The sequence below is a fragment of the Camelus dromedarius genome, chromosome 27 (genome assembly GCF_036321535.1).
Source record: "Camelus dromedarius isolate mCamDro1 chromosome 27, mCamDro1.pat, whole genome shotgun sequence".
NCBI lineage: Eukaryota > Metazoa > Chordata > Mammalia > Artiodactyla > Camelidae > Camelus > Camelus dromedarius.
Window position 1 is genome coordinate 23,058,652 of NC_087462.1, and position 12,604 is coordinate 23,071,255.

A 12,604-nucleotide genomic window follows, 5' to 3' on the forward strand; every position below is an offset into this window, starting at 1 on the left:
GTGTCATCTGGTCTGAGTTTGAACCGGTATAGGTTAGCTGAATTTCCTTCTAGTGAGAAACGCTTCTGATTCGACTCCACTGTAATAAAACGTCCTGCACGTGTGTTAAAAACACGATCCATATAACCATCCCCATCGGTCGGTCACCAGCGCCGTAGTTATTCCTCTGAAGGGATAGGCTCCGACAGCAAGGCCGGGGATTGGGGTGGCGCTGGCACTGAGCCTTGCGGGGGGAACTGGGGGTCTTTCCTGCCAGCGACTTACGGTGCCATCAGCAAGCGTCTCAGGTGGATCTGAAGGACGCTGGAGAGCTTGGGGCCGCGGCAGGCGCAAGAGGCGGAGTCAGGCCTGGAGGCGGGGCTCGGGGGGCTTGAGTCAGGCTGAGGGGTGGGGCCTGGGGTGGGACAGTCAGGCGGGGGCGGAGCCAAGCCTAGAGGCGGGGCTCCAAGGGGGATCGAAGAGGGGCGGAGTCAGGCCTGGTGGAGGCGGGGCTCCGAGGGCACTGAGCAGTGGGTGGTCCGGGCGCCGGGGGCGGTCCCTGCAGGGCGGGCGGGGCCCGACCGGCACTCTGTGTGGCCGCGGCCATGAAGCCGCAGCCGCCGGGCTAGGCCCTGGGCTGCTCTAGCCCAGGGCGGCCCGTGGAGGCCTGGGCCTGGTCCCCGGCTCCGGTTCCCGGGCCGGCGGGCAGCCGCTCACCATGCCCGGCAAGCACCAGCACTTCCAGGAACCGGAGGTCGGCTGCTGCGGGAAATACTTCCTGTTTGGCTTCAACATCATCTTCTGGGTGAGCGCGGGGTGGGTTCCTGGCCCTGTGCTAAGGGTGGCGGGAGAAGGAGGCTCAGTCCCCTACTAGGGGAAGACCACCCTGCCACCTGGGCTTGAGATCGCCCCCCGACTCCTTCCTCTCACTCCCACCTCCACGCCCACCCCCAGGACCAACAGAGGCCCGGATTACAGGGGGCGGGTCCCAGCCACTGCAGGAATAGGGTGGGGAGGGGTAGTCTCCGGGGGTCTTCACAAGGCCCTGCGGAAAAAGGGGAGGTGTTTCCTTGAAGACCTCAGGGCACGCTTGGTCGCCCCCTCTCCCTCCCAGCCCCCTTGCACCCTGAGGTGGGGGGGGGGGGGTGCGCGGAGCCCTACCCTGGTTTGCCGGTAGGGAGAGCCTCCGCGAAGGGCCCGATCCCCTCTCCTGTTCCTTTACCCCTCCAGACCCTGGGCCTGCTGCCTCACCTTAAGCTCCTACAAAGAGGGGTAGGTCAAAGCCCCTCGGCCCTCCCTACCCCTCCTCCCTGCCCTAAACTAAGAGGTTTTCGGGCAGGGAGGGCCAATCGCCCTAGTTCTCTGTCTGGGCCAGGGGAATATCCCCTGTTGAGAGGCCGGGAGCTGGCTCTGGGGAACAGAATTCTACATTCCACAGCTGACAAAACCGAGGCTCCAGGGCGGAGCTGCCCCTGCCTGGAGAAGGGAGCTGTTGGTGCCCCTCCCAGGGCGGCATCTGTGCCCCTGGGCCCTGCCAAGTCACCTTTCCCTTCTCCCTCCCCCATCCCATCTCTCCAAGGCTGCTTGCTGCCTCTGCAGTTTCTGCTCCTGACACCTTGGGTTAGAATGCCAGGCGCATTCAGTTTTGTTCAGCAGGACTCGGTGGCACTGCCCTCTACCCACATGCTGCTCATACAGTGTGGGTATCCTTTGACCCCAGCAGCAACCAGCTCTCGGAGTGTTGGCCACGTGCAGAGAGCACTGGTTGAGGCAGTCTGGGGCTCTGGGTGTAGCAGGCCTAGCTGTGAGACTGGGCAGATCACTTCTCTCTCCTCAGCTTCCCTGCCTGGGAGAGGGTGATAATGAAACCTGCCCCTCAGGGCTGTTAGGCAGGTTAAATGAATTATACCTTACTGTATTCTCATGGCCCCTTTATTATTGTCTACATTTTATAGATGAGAAAACAGGCACAGAGAGGTTAAGTCATTTAACCCAGAGTCACACAGCCAGCCACCACAGAGCTAAGGTGACAGCCTAGTGGGCAAGTAGGTGTAGGTGAGGCAGAGCATTGAGCAGAGGGAGCCCCCAAGTGTCAAGGCGGGGAGAGGCAGGAGAGACCCAGGCTTGTTGCAGGTGCACGCCCCATCCCCCGCCCCAGGCAGGGAGCCAGAGTGTGAAAGGCCCCTGGGCTGGGGCAGAGAGTTTGAGTTTTACGTTGAGGACAGTGTGGAGCACTGTGGGCTTCAGTGCTGGGTGATGGGTCTGTTCTGGCTTCTGTGTTGGTTGCAGATCTGTCTGGTTGCCATGGGGAGGGTGAGTGAGGGGCAGGGATTGGAGGTGAGACCAGGGAGGAGGACTGGGGCAAAGCTGGGAGGGTGGCAGGTGGGAAAGGTGAGGAAGGCTCCACGGGAAGTTATGAGGCTAAATGGACAGACTGGGGCACTTGGGGGTATGGAGGGAGGGTTTCAGGTTTGGGCCAAGGTGGCCTGAAGGAGGTACCTGTGAAACAAAACCAGAGAGTTTTTTGTTTTAATGGAAAGCAGACCCTGATGTTATCCTGCTCAGAACCTGCAAGTTTCTTCTCACTAGCATGCAGTCCAGACTCCTCCCTGTGGCCCACAGCACCCTGTGGAGGGTGGCCCTGCTGCCCATCACTTTGTTCCTTGCTCTGCCAAACGTGATCTTACCTCTGGGCCTTTGCCAGTCCTCCCTCCTGGAAGTCTTTTCCCCTTGCTGTGCCTTTCCATCATTCAAGCATCAGCTAAAATGTCACCACTCTCCCTGACTGAAACACACCCCCACCATCCCAGTCATTCCCCATCACATCACCCTGTTTGATTTTCTTTAAAATGCCTGTTGGTATCTGAAATTACCTAGGGTATCTGAAATTACCTAGTTTGCTCACTGTGGATTTCCCCCACTGGAGTGTAAACTCCATGAGGGCCTAGAGCTCATGGGTCCTATTCGCTGATATATTTCCAGCACACTGAACAGAGCCTGGGATGTGGAGGTGTTTGCAGCAGCCAGGTGGACGGAGGGGTCTAGAGCCAGGGAGAGGTTTGGGTGGAGATCAGGGAGTGCCAGTGTCAGGGTGGGGTGGGAGATGAGAGTGAGGAGAAGAGGGTAGTAGGCTGAGGTTGGAACATGGTGGGGGATGTGCCTGGTGCAGGTAAAGCAGAGAATTGTAGGGGGAAGGCTGAGAAGGGGCAGGGGGAGGAATAGCATGTGCTAACCATGGAGAGTTTCAGGGAGGAGAAAGTAATGATCATTCATTTGTCTAAAGGCCGTGGGCAGGTCAAGTGGGATGAGGCAGGAGAAGTGATGTTTAGTTTCACATCCCAGATCCAGTGTGGGGGAGGGGAGGAAAAATATTTCTAGAGAATGAGTACAGCAGTGGAAGGAGCCTGGGGCCAGAGAGGGGAATGCGCTAAGGGTGGCTGGTCAGGGGTAGAGTTGACTGGGGCTATGTGCTGAGGGAGGGGAGCGTGGAGAGAAAGTAAGTGGGTAAGTGAGGTCTGAAGAGGTGAGGTCATGGCCTTGGGTTTGGGCAGGAGGGGCGCTCTCCCTCTGAGGCTAGACATCCTGCCCAGGGTCAGGCAGCTGGCCTGGATGTCCAGGGCTCTTCCCAGGAAGGAAATGAGATGGGACAGTGGCTGGTGTTTAGAAGGCTTGGGCCCCTCAGCTGCATCCTGCCCTGCTTCAGGATTTCTTGTCACTCAGGGTTCCTTGGCTGTGAGCTGCAAAAGTGGGCTCTGCCAGATGGAGGTTGAAATGGTGGGAGGGGAGTAGGGTGGAGGTCACAGTGTTGCAGGGCAGCAGGAAGGCCAGACTTGGGAGGGGGCAGAGAGGATGCCAGGAATCTGGAACCCCAACACGGGCCTAGAGTGGAAGCGCCTACTCAGGAAACAGCTGCTGCTGCTTGGTGAGAGTGTTCTGGCCACCCTCTGCTCCAGTTCTGAGTTCCAGGAAGGGGCGCCTATGTCCCTCTTAGGGCTAGGGAGGATTCAGTCTTCCCAGCTGTGTCCTGTGGGGAAGAAACACTGAGGTGCATTCTTGCAAAGGTGGAAAGGATCTTGGGTCTCATTTAGAGAACTTCCTCCTCTTTCTCTCTTTCCCTCTGGCTTCCTGAAGATCCTGAGCACTAGCTGGCAGTGGGGTACCATTGGGGGTGGGAAAGGATGCTAGTGCCCCAGCCCTTAGCTCTTTGCTGCTCCTCCTGCAGGTGCTGGGAGCCCTATTCCTGGCCATTGGCCTCTGGGCCTGGGGTGAGAAGGTAAGGTGGTGGGGTAGGGTGTGGGGCTGCTGGGTGTCAAGGTAGAGGGAGGGCGAGCCCCCCTCCCCATTTGTCTCTGCTCCCCCTGCACAGGGCGTCCTCTCCAACATCTCTGCACTGACCGATCTGGGAGGCCTTGACCCTGTGTGGCTGTTCGTAGTGGTTGGAGGTGTCATGTCCGTGCTGGGCTTTGCGGGCTGCATTGGAGCCCTCCGGGAGAACACCTTCCTGCTCAAGTTTGTGAGTGCCCTCCCACTTAGATCCACTGGGGACCACAACCTCTTCCCAGCCACCTTTTGCATATAGTTCGTGCTTAATAATGGGTAGTTTTTTTTATTATGTTATTGTAACAGTGATCACAGATTTGTATTGTCTATAGGATCCTTTCTGTTGCAAGTGACCGAAACTCAGTGGCCTAAGTGAAAAGGGCGTTTATGGCTCATTAGTACAAGCCCAGGGGTTTGTTAGCTGCTGGCAGATTTGGATCCAGGGGCCACCACAGTGCCACTTGGCCTAGTCTCTCAGTTTCTTAGCTCTGTCTCTACAGTTTGGCTCCAGTCTCCTTGGGGTAGGAAGATGTCCAGGAATGGATGATGGGTGCTGGCTTCACGCCGCCCTCTTAGGAACCCTTGCTGGAGGCTGTGCGAGGCTCTCTCTTCCCAACCATTCTACCGAAGTCCTGTAATTGCACCTCCTTAATCCTGATTGGCTGTCTCTGGACCAATCCCTGTGGCCCCAGGGAGGTAGCGCTCTGATTGGTGGGCTCCTGGCGCATGTCCAGTCCTCTATCTGGGAGCGGGGCAAGAGGTGGTGACGGCTCTGAGCTACAGAAACTGAAGGTGTGTGTGGAGGGTGGTTTCTCAAAGACAACAGGGGAAGTGGAGTGGATGGGTAGGTAAGAACAGCACCATTTTTTTTTTCATCGTAAGACAGTATTATCCAGTGCGGTAGCGGAACCGAAAACAAAAACAAAAACCCAATACTAACATTGTAGAAGGTGGGGACTCTGGGCTCTCTTGGGTCAGGGTGGGGGGTGGAGCCCCGCCACTGGCACCCCAGCCTGTATTTCTGACCCCCACTGTCTGTATGCCCCCAACCCCAGTTCTCCGTGTTCCTTGGCCTCATCTTCTTCCTGGAGCTGGCAACAGGGATCCTGGCCTTCGTCTTCAAGGACTGGATTCGAGACCAGCTCAACCTCTTCATTAACAACAACGTCAAGGCCTATCGGGACGACATTGACCTCCAGAACCTCATTGACTTTGCTCAGGAATACGTGAGTTCAAACTCTGGCTCCAGCCACACACAGGAGGCACCTGCCCAGCAGACGAATGAGGGAGCAGGTTCCCTGTGTGCTGGGACCATTCCCTCTCCCACCAGGCCAGGCGGGGAAGAGAGCCAGGCATCCCCTCGTGCGAGAGGAAGCCAGCCCCTGATGATCCTCCTGTGCTTAGCCCTGCAGGGACACGGGGTTGGGGAACAGAGGCCAGAGGCTCCAAACTGGCAGCTCCTAGGCCAGGCTTACAAAACACTTAAAGAAGGAAGTTTGGCATAAAAATATACATTTCTCCTATGGATTTCTCCTACTAAACTGGGCCCACAGTTTTGGCTAGGGCTGCATTGCCACTGCCCCCCTTGCTGGTACAGGGGCTCTCTGTCTGCCACCATCTCCTCTACACCCGTTTGTTGTATTCATTATACTTCTCTCATTTATAGTGTTAGGTTTGGCCTCTGACCACACTAGTGTCTGAGACCTCCGTATCAGAAGCTCTGCCCTCAAGCTGGCAAACCCAGCCACTGTGAAGGAGAAGCAGTCAGTGACAGTTCACAAAATCCCCGACACCCGCCGACTGCACGTTCTCACCCACTCACAGTCATACCCAGTCACACACGCAGTCATGCATGAGGTCACAGCCACTGACACAGCCACCCACCTTTGGCACCATCCACCCCAAGAGTCTGCTCTGGGATCCAGAGATGAATGAGAGCTGGTTTCTGCTTTGAGGAGCTCTCAACACAGAGCAGAGGCAGACTAAGAGCCGGGCAGTTAGGTGTGATTTCTTTGTTTGTTCAACACAGAATTATTATGGACCTGTCGTGTGCTAGGCCCGGGGCCAGGTGCTGCGGATTCAGTGGTGAAAAAAGCTGGGATCTATCTTCGTGGGGATGGCCGTCTAGGGGGAGAGACAAATGGTCAACAAGCAAAATAAATAAATGTGTGCGTGTGTGTGTGTAGAATTAGAAACTGGGGTACAAGCTGAGTTAGGGAGAAGCGTGGAGAAGGGGAAGGCCCCTGGGGGTGACCTTGGGGGAAGAGAAGGAGTAAGGATGTGAAGAGAGGGGTGAAGTATTCTCCCGCAGGGGCCACAGGTGCTGAGCAGAGGGTGGGGAGGCAGGCAGAAGCCAGGCTGCGGGTCCTGTCTGCACGGGTCCCAGGGTCCCGCCTGCATGGGTCCCAGGGTCCCAGAGTCCCAGCATCCCAGCGTCCCAGCGCATGGCCAGGCCTCACTCCCTGGCTCAGCCCACAGGGCATACCTGTGTCTGTCCTGAACTCGTCCCTTGAGGGCCGGCTTTCCGCAGCCTGTGCCATGTCGGTGGGTTAAGGCTGCAGGCTCCTGACTCCCCACTAGGTGATGAGCCCCTTGTTTCATCACAGCCGCACTCTGGCCATTGCCCTCACCCCTCAGTGGGGGGGAAGCCCGCGATGCTTTGGGTAGAGGTAACAGGGATATGGGTGCTGATGGCCGCATTTATGAAGTGGAGTGGGATGGTTAGGAGGGTGGCAGGAGTGCCCTGCTGTCCCTGCTGTCTCTGCAGAGAGGATAGAGGGAAGGTCTTTCTTAAAAATCTCTGGGACAAGTGTGGGGAGACCGAGCACACGTGTGGGGTTCAGTAGTGCCTCTCCCCATAGGGTTTGTGGAAACTCTCACCCTTCAGGGTGGCCTAGAGGAAGTCACGGTCCTTGGGTCACCATCCTTGCCCTCTCCCTTCCTTTTGCAGCCTCTCCTGGGGGGACAAACTCAGGAGCCCCTTCCCACTACCTCCTGCTCCCAGCAAACCCAGGCAGGAGCCTTGAGCTGCTCTGACGGCCCTGGGCCCAGGCCCGGCCTGTCTGCGGGGGAGATGTCCGCCTGCCTGGCTGCCTCTAGGCCCCCTCCCAGCCAGCCCTGTCCCAAGACGGGATGGGGCTCCTGTGGTTGGCTCACCCGGGGCTCTGCTCCCACCCCTAGTGGTCTTGCTGCGGAGCCCGAGGGCCCAACGACTGGAACCTCAATATTTACTTCAACTGCACTGACTTGAACCCGAGCCGGGAGCGCTGTGGGGTGCCCTTCTCCTGTTGCGTCAGGGACCCTGCGGTGAGTGGGGCCTTGTGAGGAGGGGGGTGGGGGGGCCCTCGCAGTGCGAAGGCCCAGTCTGGGAAGAACCCAGCTCCGGGCTGGCTTGGCTCCATCCTACTCTGGGGGCCAGGAATGTCTGGGAGCCCATCTTCCATGGGAGCAGCCCTGCTGGGCTGGGGAGCGTGTGTCCGAGGGCAGCGCTGAGGCCAGCATGGGGATGGCTGCTCTAGGGCCACAAAGCTAGGGTGGCAGGGCTGGGCTTGTGACCCCTTTGTGGCTTTCTTTAGAGCAGAAGCTTCCCTCACTGACATCCCTCCAGTCACAGCACACAGAGACACCGAGGGCCAGATTTCTTCCCATTCTTAGTAAAACACCAGCAGGCAGGATTCCTGTGCAGGAGGCAGCTCAAGCTGGCATTGCAGCCTGCGCCCTGGCGTCGGGGAGAGGGGCACCTGGGCCCCAGCGAGCCTTGCTTAAGGAGCTGCAGATGCGGCAGAATCCATGATTTCAACTGCCTCTCCTGAGTGCTGGGCGCTGTGAGGCCCCATGGGTGCCCCCTCACCGATTTGCTCCCTGGCCTGTTTCTCCACAGGAAGATGTCCTCAACACCCAGTGTGGCTACGATGTCCGGCTCAAACTGGTGAGCAGGCAGGGACAGGGCTGAGGGCAGCTGGGGACACTGGGGGTGGGAAGGAGGGCCCCCCCCATAAGATCTAAGAGGCCTCAGGGGTTCCACAGGGAGGGGGTGCTGGGTCCCAGCAGACACTTGGGGCTTGGTACTGCCAAACAAGAGGCAGGGGGCCCGCGGGCAGGGGACTCCAGTAGAGGAGAAAACAGTAAGACACAGATAAATGTGAACAGCAATGTGACAATTTCAGCTGAGTGCTTGGAAGGAAATGGTAAGAGAGGGAATGGGATTGGGGCTGGGCCATCAGGGAAGTCCTCTCGGAGCATCTCAGCATGTGCTGAGACCCCGGTGAGAAGGCCCTGCGGTGGAGCTCCAGGCAGCTGGCGCGAAGGTGTAAGGCCCCCGGCCGGATGGGCTTGGCAGGCTGGACCCAGGTGGCGCCCTCAGCAGCGGTGGGTGGGCGGAGCCGAGCCTGGTGCCCGTCTGTCCCCAGGAGCTGGAGCAGCAGGGCTCCATCCACACCAAAGGCTGCGTGGGCCAGTTTGAAAAGTGGCTGCAGGACAACCTGATCGTCGTGGCTGGGGTCTTCGTGGGCATCGCCCTCCTCCAGGTATGCTGTGGCCCTGCGTGCCCTTGCTCTGCCCCGGGCACCCCGCCCTGCCGGTGGCCTCTCTGTCACCTGCCCTCTATCTTTCAGATCTTTGGGATCTGCTTGGCCCAGAACCTTGTGAGTGACATCAAGGCAGTGAAGGCCAACTGGTGAGGCTGCCACGCTGGCCATGGCCACTCGCCTGGCCAACCCAGGGACCCCCGCCCCCCCGCCCCCAGCACTGTGCCCATGCTGGGCAAGGCTGCAGGAGGTGTTTCTGCTCGGACCTGAGCCCCATGTGGGGCTCGCATGCCGCTGTGCTGTGCGCCCGCCCATGGAGAGAGCTGCGTGGCTCTGCCTGGGCTGCCTGTCCTGGAGCCGTGGGCACGGAGGGCAGGTGTGGTGGGGTGGGTGTGCACAGGGAGCCACCGGCTCAGCTGTTGCTGGATGGTGAGCTCTCCAGGGGACCAGGAAGGGCACAGCTAAGAGGGTGCAAGCTAGGTGGGGTGGGAAGGTTCTGCTGTGTCTCCCCACCCAGCTGGGAATGCACTTCTCTGTGCATGGCTGTGTAGGGTGGGCTTGGGGCCTGCTGTTGCCTGGGACATGGCTTCATGCATCTCAGAGCTGTCTCCACTAGCTATGACCTTGACCCTGTCAGGAGGCCACTGTAGCCTCAATGTCTCAGACTTTCAAATGGGTCCAAGAATTTTCTCTCCCTTGCTTGCCTCTCAGGATCAAACATGATGATGGCTACAAACTACTCAAATAAACAAAACCTTGAAAACCACTGGCTCTCGCCCACCATCTTGGAGGTTCTGTCAGCTGCAGGGCCTCAGCAGAGCTCGCCGCCTGGGGCCCTGGCCCGGACCCACCTGCCAGCGTGTTTTCTTGGCCTGGGTAGTGTATACATTTGAGCTGAGCTTTAAAACTTGACGTATTTCATGTAGAAGTCCAGACCCCCGGCTTCTCATGAAGGTTGATCACCTGGGACGTCGTCTCCTGGGATACGTGCTTCCCCGTTCTCTGAGGGCCCCACCTGGCCCCTGCTGCTCACCCTGGAGGCTGGGGTTGGCCTCCTCCGCCTCTGTAGGGGTTTTTCCCTGCAAACTCCACAAGGCTGTTGTTGGACACACCTGGGGCGAGGCGCAGGGATGTGAAGAATGAAGAGGCTGGACCCTGCCCTGAAGTGGCCACTGCCTGGGAGGGGTCCAGCCCGGCTGAGGACTGAGACCGGTGCCTGGGAGAGGGGCTGAGGGGTGGTTTTGGGAAGGAAGCAGGTGGAATTTGAAAGCTTGGCACCCATGGAGTGGGGTTGGGGGGATGCTTTGGGCCCATGGTGGTTGACGCCTGGGCCCACTTGGAAACAGATTGAAAATCTTCACAGTGGCCTGCAGAGCTGCCTTGTGGCCACCAGAGGGCGCGCTGGCACACTGGGACAGCTGGGTGCCTGGCGAGTCCGCCATGCTTGTTAGTGCTCCGGGTTCAGGGAATTTGAGAACTTCTAAAGGAGCAGACTTGGGGGGAGTCTGGCTGCTGCTCTCAGCTCTGCTTCTTGGCTGCATGAAGGGATATGTGTGGAGTGAACGTCCCGTCCCTCCCTGGGCTGCCCTTGGTGGCTGAGGAGGGATTTGGGCTGATTCACAGATCTCCAGCTCAGATTCCCTCAGGGCCAGGTAGGTTGTATAGATGAAGGAAATAGGCCTTTGAGGTGTGAGGCCTTTGTCCTGCAACCTTGACTTTCCTGCGGTTCCTGAAGGTGGACGCAGAGAGACATTGCTTTGTGACGAGAGATTCAGACTGTCGAGCAACTGATAATGGCAGCTGACCTTGAGTAACAGGGCATGGTGGGGACTGGGGCAAAGCACAGATCCCATCTGAAGGTGGTAGCTGGCCTTTAGTTGTGGCTAATTGCTGTAAAGTGAGGTGCATGTCTAATGTCAGAAGGCTGGAGGAGCCAGAAACCCAGGTTTTTATGTGAAATATCCCTATTTTTAAGTTGTTGACAACCAATGGAAAAACATTTTTAAATAATGCAAGCCCAACAGGTGGTGTAAGGGCGAGCTTTGGCCCCTGTGTGACTGCAGATCCCTCTAGGACTGTCACCCCAGCGGCCCTGACAGGCCGGCACACTACAATAAATGCAGCTCACAAAGTTGTGCGCGTCTTGCATTCTTTAATTTCAAAAGCTTTCGTTTCCCCTCCCTGAAACCTCACGACCCCCTTGTGAGGTGGAAAGTCTTTTCCTCATGAAGAAAGTGGGGCTCAGAGAGGGGAGGGAGCTGCCCAGCGCACAGCTGGAGGAGGCACCCAGATCTGAGCCCGCTCACTGGAGGTTTGCACCAGACCCGCCCTGCCTTTCTGACACATCAAGGTGACACCTCACACTCGCAGTAAGGGGCAGTAAGGTATCATTCCCCCCACGTGAGTGCCCACTTGGGTGCTGGGGATGTGGAGGAGAGAAACAGGCAAAGTCCCCACCCTTGTGCTGCATTCTTGTGGGGGAGACACAAAAATACGTATGCAAATAAGCATTTTTGTTAGTAATACAAACTCTGAAGAAAATAAGAATGATGGGCTAGACAGTGGTGGTTGGGGTGCCTGGGAGAAGGGACCCCTTGATGGGGTGATGGGAGGGATCCCATCTCTGAAAAACTCCAGGGGAACAATGTCCCAGGTTTTGGGACCAACTTCCCTAGAAGCCCTGAAGCTGGGTGGGCTCAGCATAAGGGAGCCTGGGTGCTGTAGAGGTGGGAGGGGGTGAGGGGCAGAGGGCATGGGCAGAGGGAAGGGGTGGAACCAGGATGTATTTGGAAATAGCATCAATGAGATGGGGTAGGAATGACTAGCAGGACTGGTCATGACCTTGGCTGCTGACCAAGTTCTTCAAAGCTCAGTTCTGCTACAGGAAATGCATCCGTCCACTCACCCATTCATCCATTCGCCCACCCTTCTATTCGTTCATTCCACCACGCCTCCATCCACTCGTCCCCCACCCACTGTCACCATGCAGGTACTCGTCCCCCACCCACTGTCACCATGCAGGTACTCGTCCCCCACCCACTGTCACCATGCAGGTGACCTATCCCATCTCACTGATGCTATTTCCAAATACATCCTGGTTCTACCCCTTCCCTCTGCCTGTGCCCTCTGCCCCTCACTCTCTTCCACCTCTACAGCACCCCGCCCACTGTCACTATGCAGGTTGGCCCTGGCTGGAGGCTAGAGTGGCTGAGGCAGCTCAGACTCGCCCTTTCCCTCCCGGAGCCCACGGTCTCATGGCAAGAGGCAGACAGAGTGGTTGTTAGCAGTATAATGTGTCCATGCTGATGAGCACATGATGATCACTGCACATGGCATTTCATGCTGGTGAGAGACAAGTTTCCTGTCCCCAAAGTGGAACTTGGAGCAGTTCTTTTCTTTGCAATGAGGAGCCCTTACCCAGGTGAGACCTCTCCGGGTGTGTAGAAAACACAAGGAAGCTTATAAGGCTACCCCTGGCCCATCACTCTAGGTGGGTCCCCGGCACATGGGGAGCAAGGTCATCCTTCCACCATCTTTCAGGGACACATGGTGACAGGGGTGGGCATTGTCTGGCAGCCTGGGAACCACTCAGGTGTCCTGCACCTGCCTAGTCTATCTAGCCAGAGGAAGAGCCTGCCAGCAGCTCCTTCATCAACTCGGAGACAGGGCATCCTGTGACAGCAGGCTACCCCGGGGGGAACTGGAAGGGACAGAGAGAGCCTGGGCTATTGAGCTCTGCATGAGGAGATCAGATGGGCTGGGAAGGTGGAAGCCATTGT

General features: G+C 57.9%; 1 protein-coding gene across 2 annotated transcripts; it reads left to right on the forward strand.

Moving 5' to 3' along the window:
* The first annotated feature begins 538 nt into the window (after window positions 1-538).
* TSPAN17 (tetraspanin 17) lies at window positions 539-10,956 on the forward strand. 2 transcript variants are annotated; one of them, XM_010992424.3, is made up of 9 exons: window positions 539-784; window positions 4,202-4,252; window positions 4,346-4,492; window positions 5,355-5,525; window positions 7,480-7,605; window positions 8,180-8,227; window positions 8,709-8,825; window positions 8,913-8,975; window positions 9,569-10,956. In XM_010992424.3, exons 1-9 carry the CDS (start codon window positions 698-700, stop codon window positions 9,716-9,718), a joined length of 960 nt encoding a protein of 319 aa, XP_010990726.2. In that variant the 5' UTR covers window positions 539-697; the 3' UTR covers window positions 9,719-10,956. The 2 variants fall into 2 exon arrangements, with proteins under 2 accessions (XP_010990726.2, XP_031293705.1); XM_031437845.2 differs by having other exon boundaries at window positions 541-784; window positions 8,913-8,974; window positions 9,537-9,591.
* Window positions 10,957-12,604: the final 1,648 nt, after the last annotated feature.

Coding starts and splice junctions, on each gene's coding strand:
- TSPAN17 (XM_010992424.3), top strand. CDS start 698: ATGCCCGGCAAGCACCAGCACTTCCAGGAACCGGAGGTCGGCTGCTGC. Junction 785..4,201: donor GCTTCAACATCATCTTCTGG/GTGAGCGCGGGG, acceptor CTCCTCCTGCAG/GTGCTGGGAGCCCTATTCCT. Junction 4,253..4,345: donor TCTGGGCCTGGGGTGAGAAG/GTAAGGTGGTGG, acceptor CCCCCTGCACAG/GGCGTCCTCTCCAACATCTC.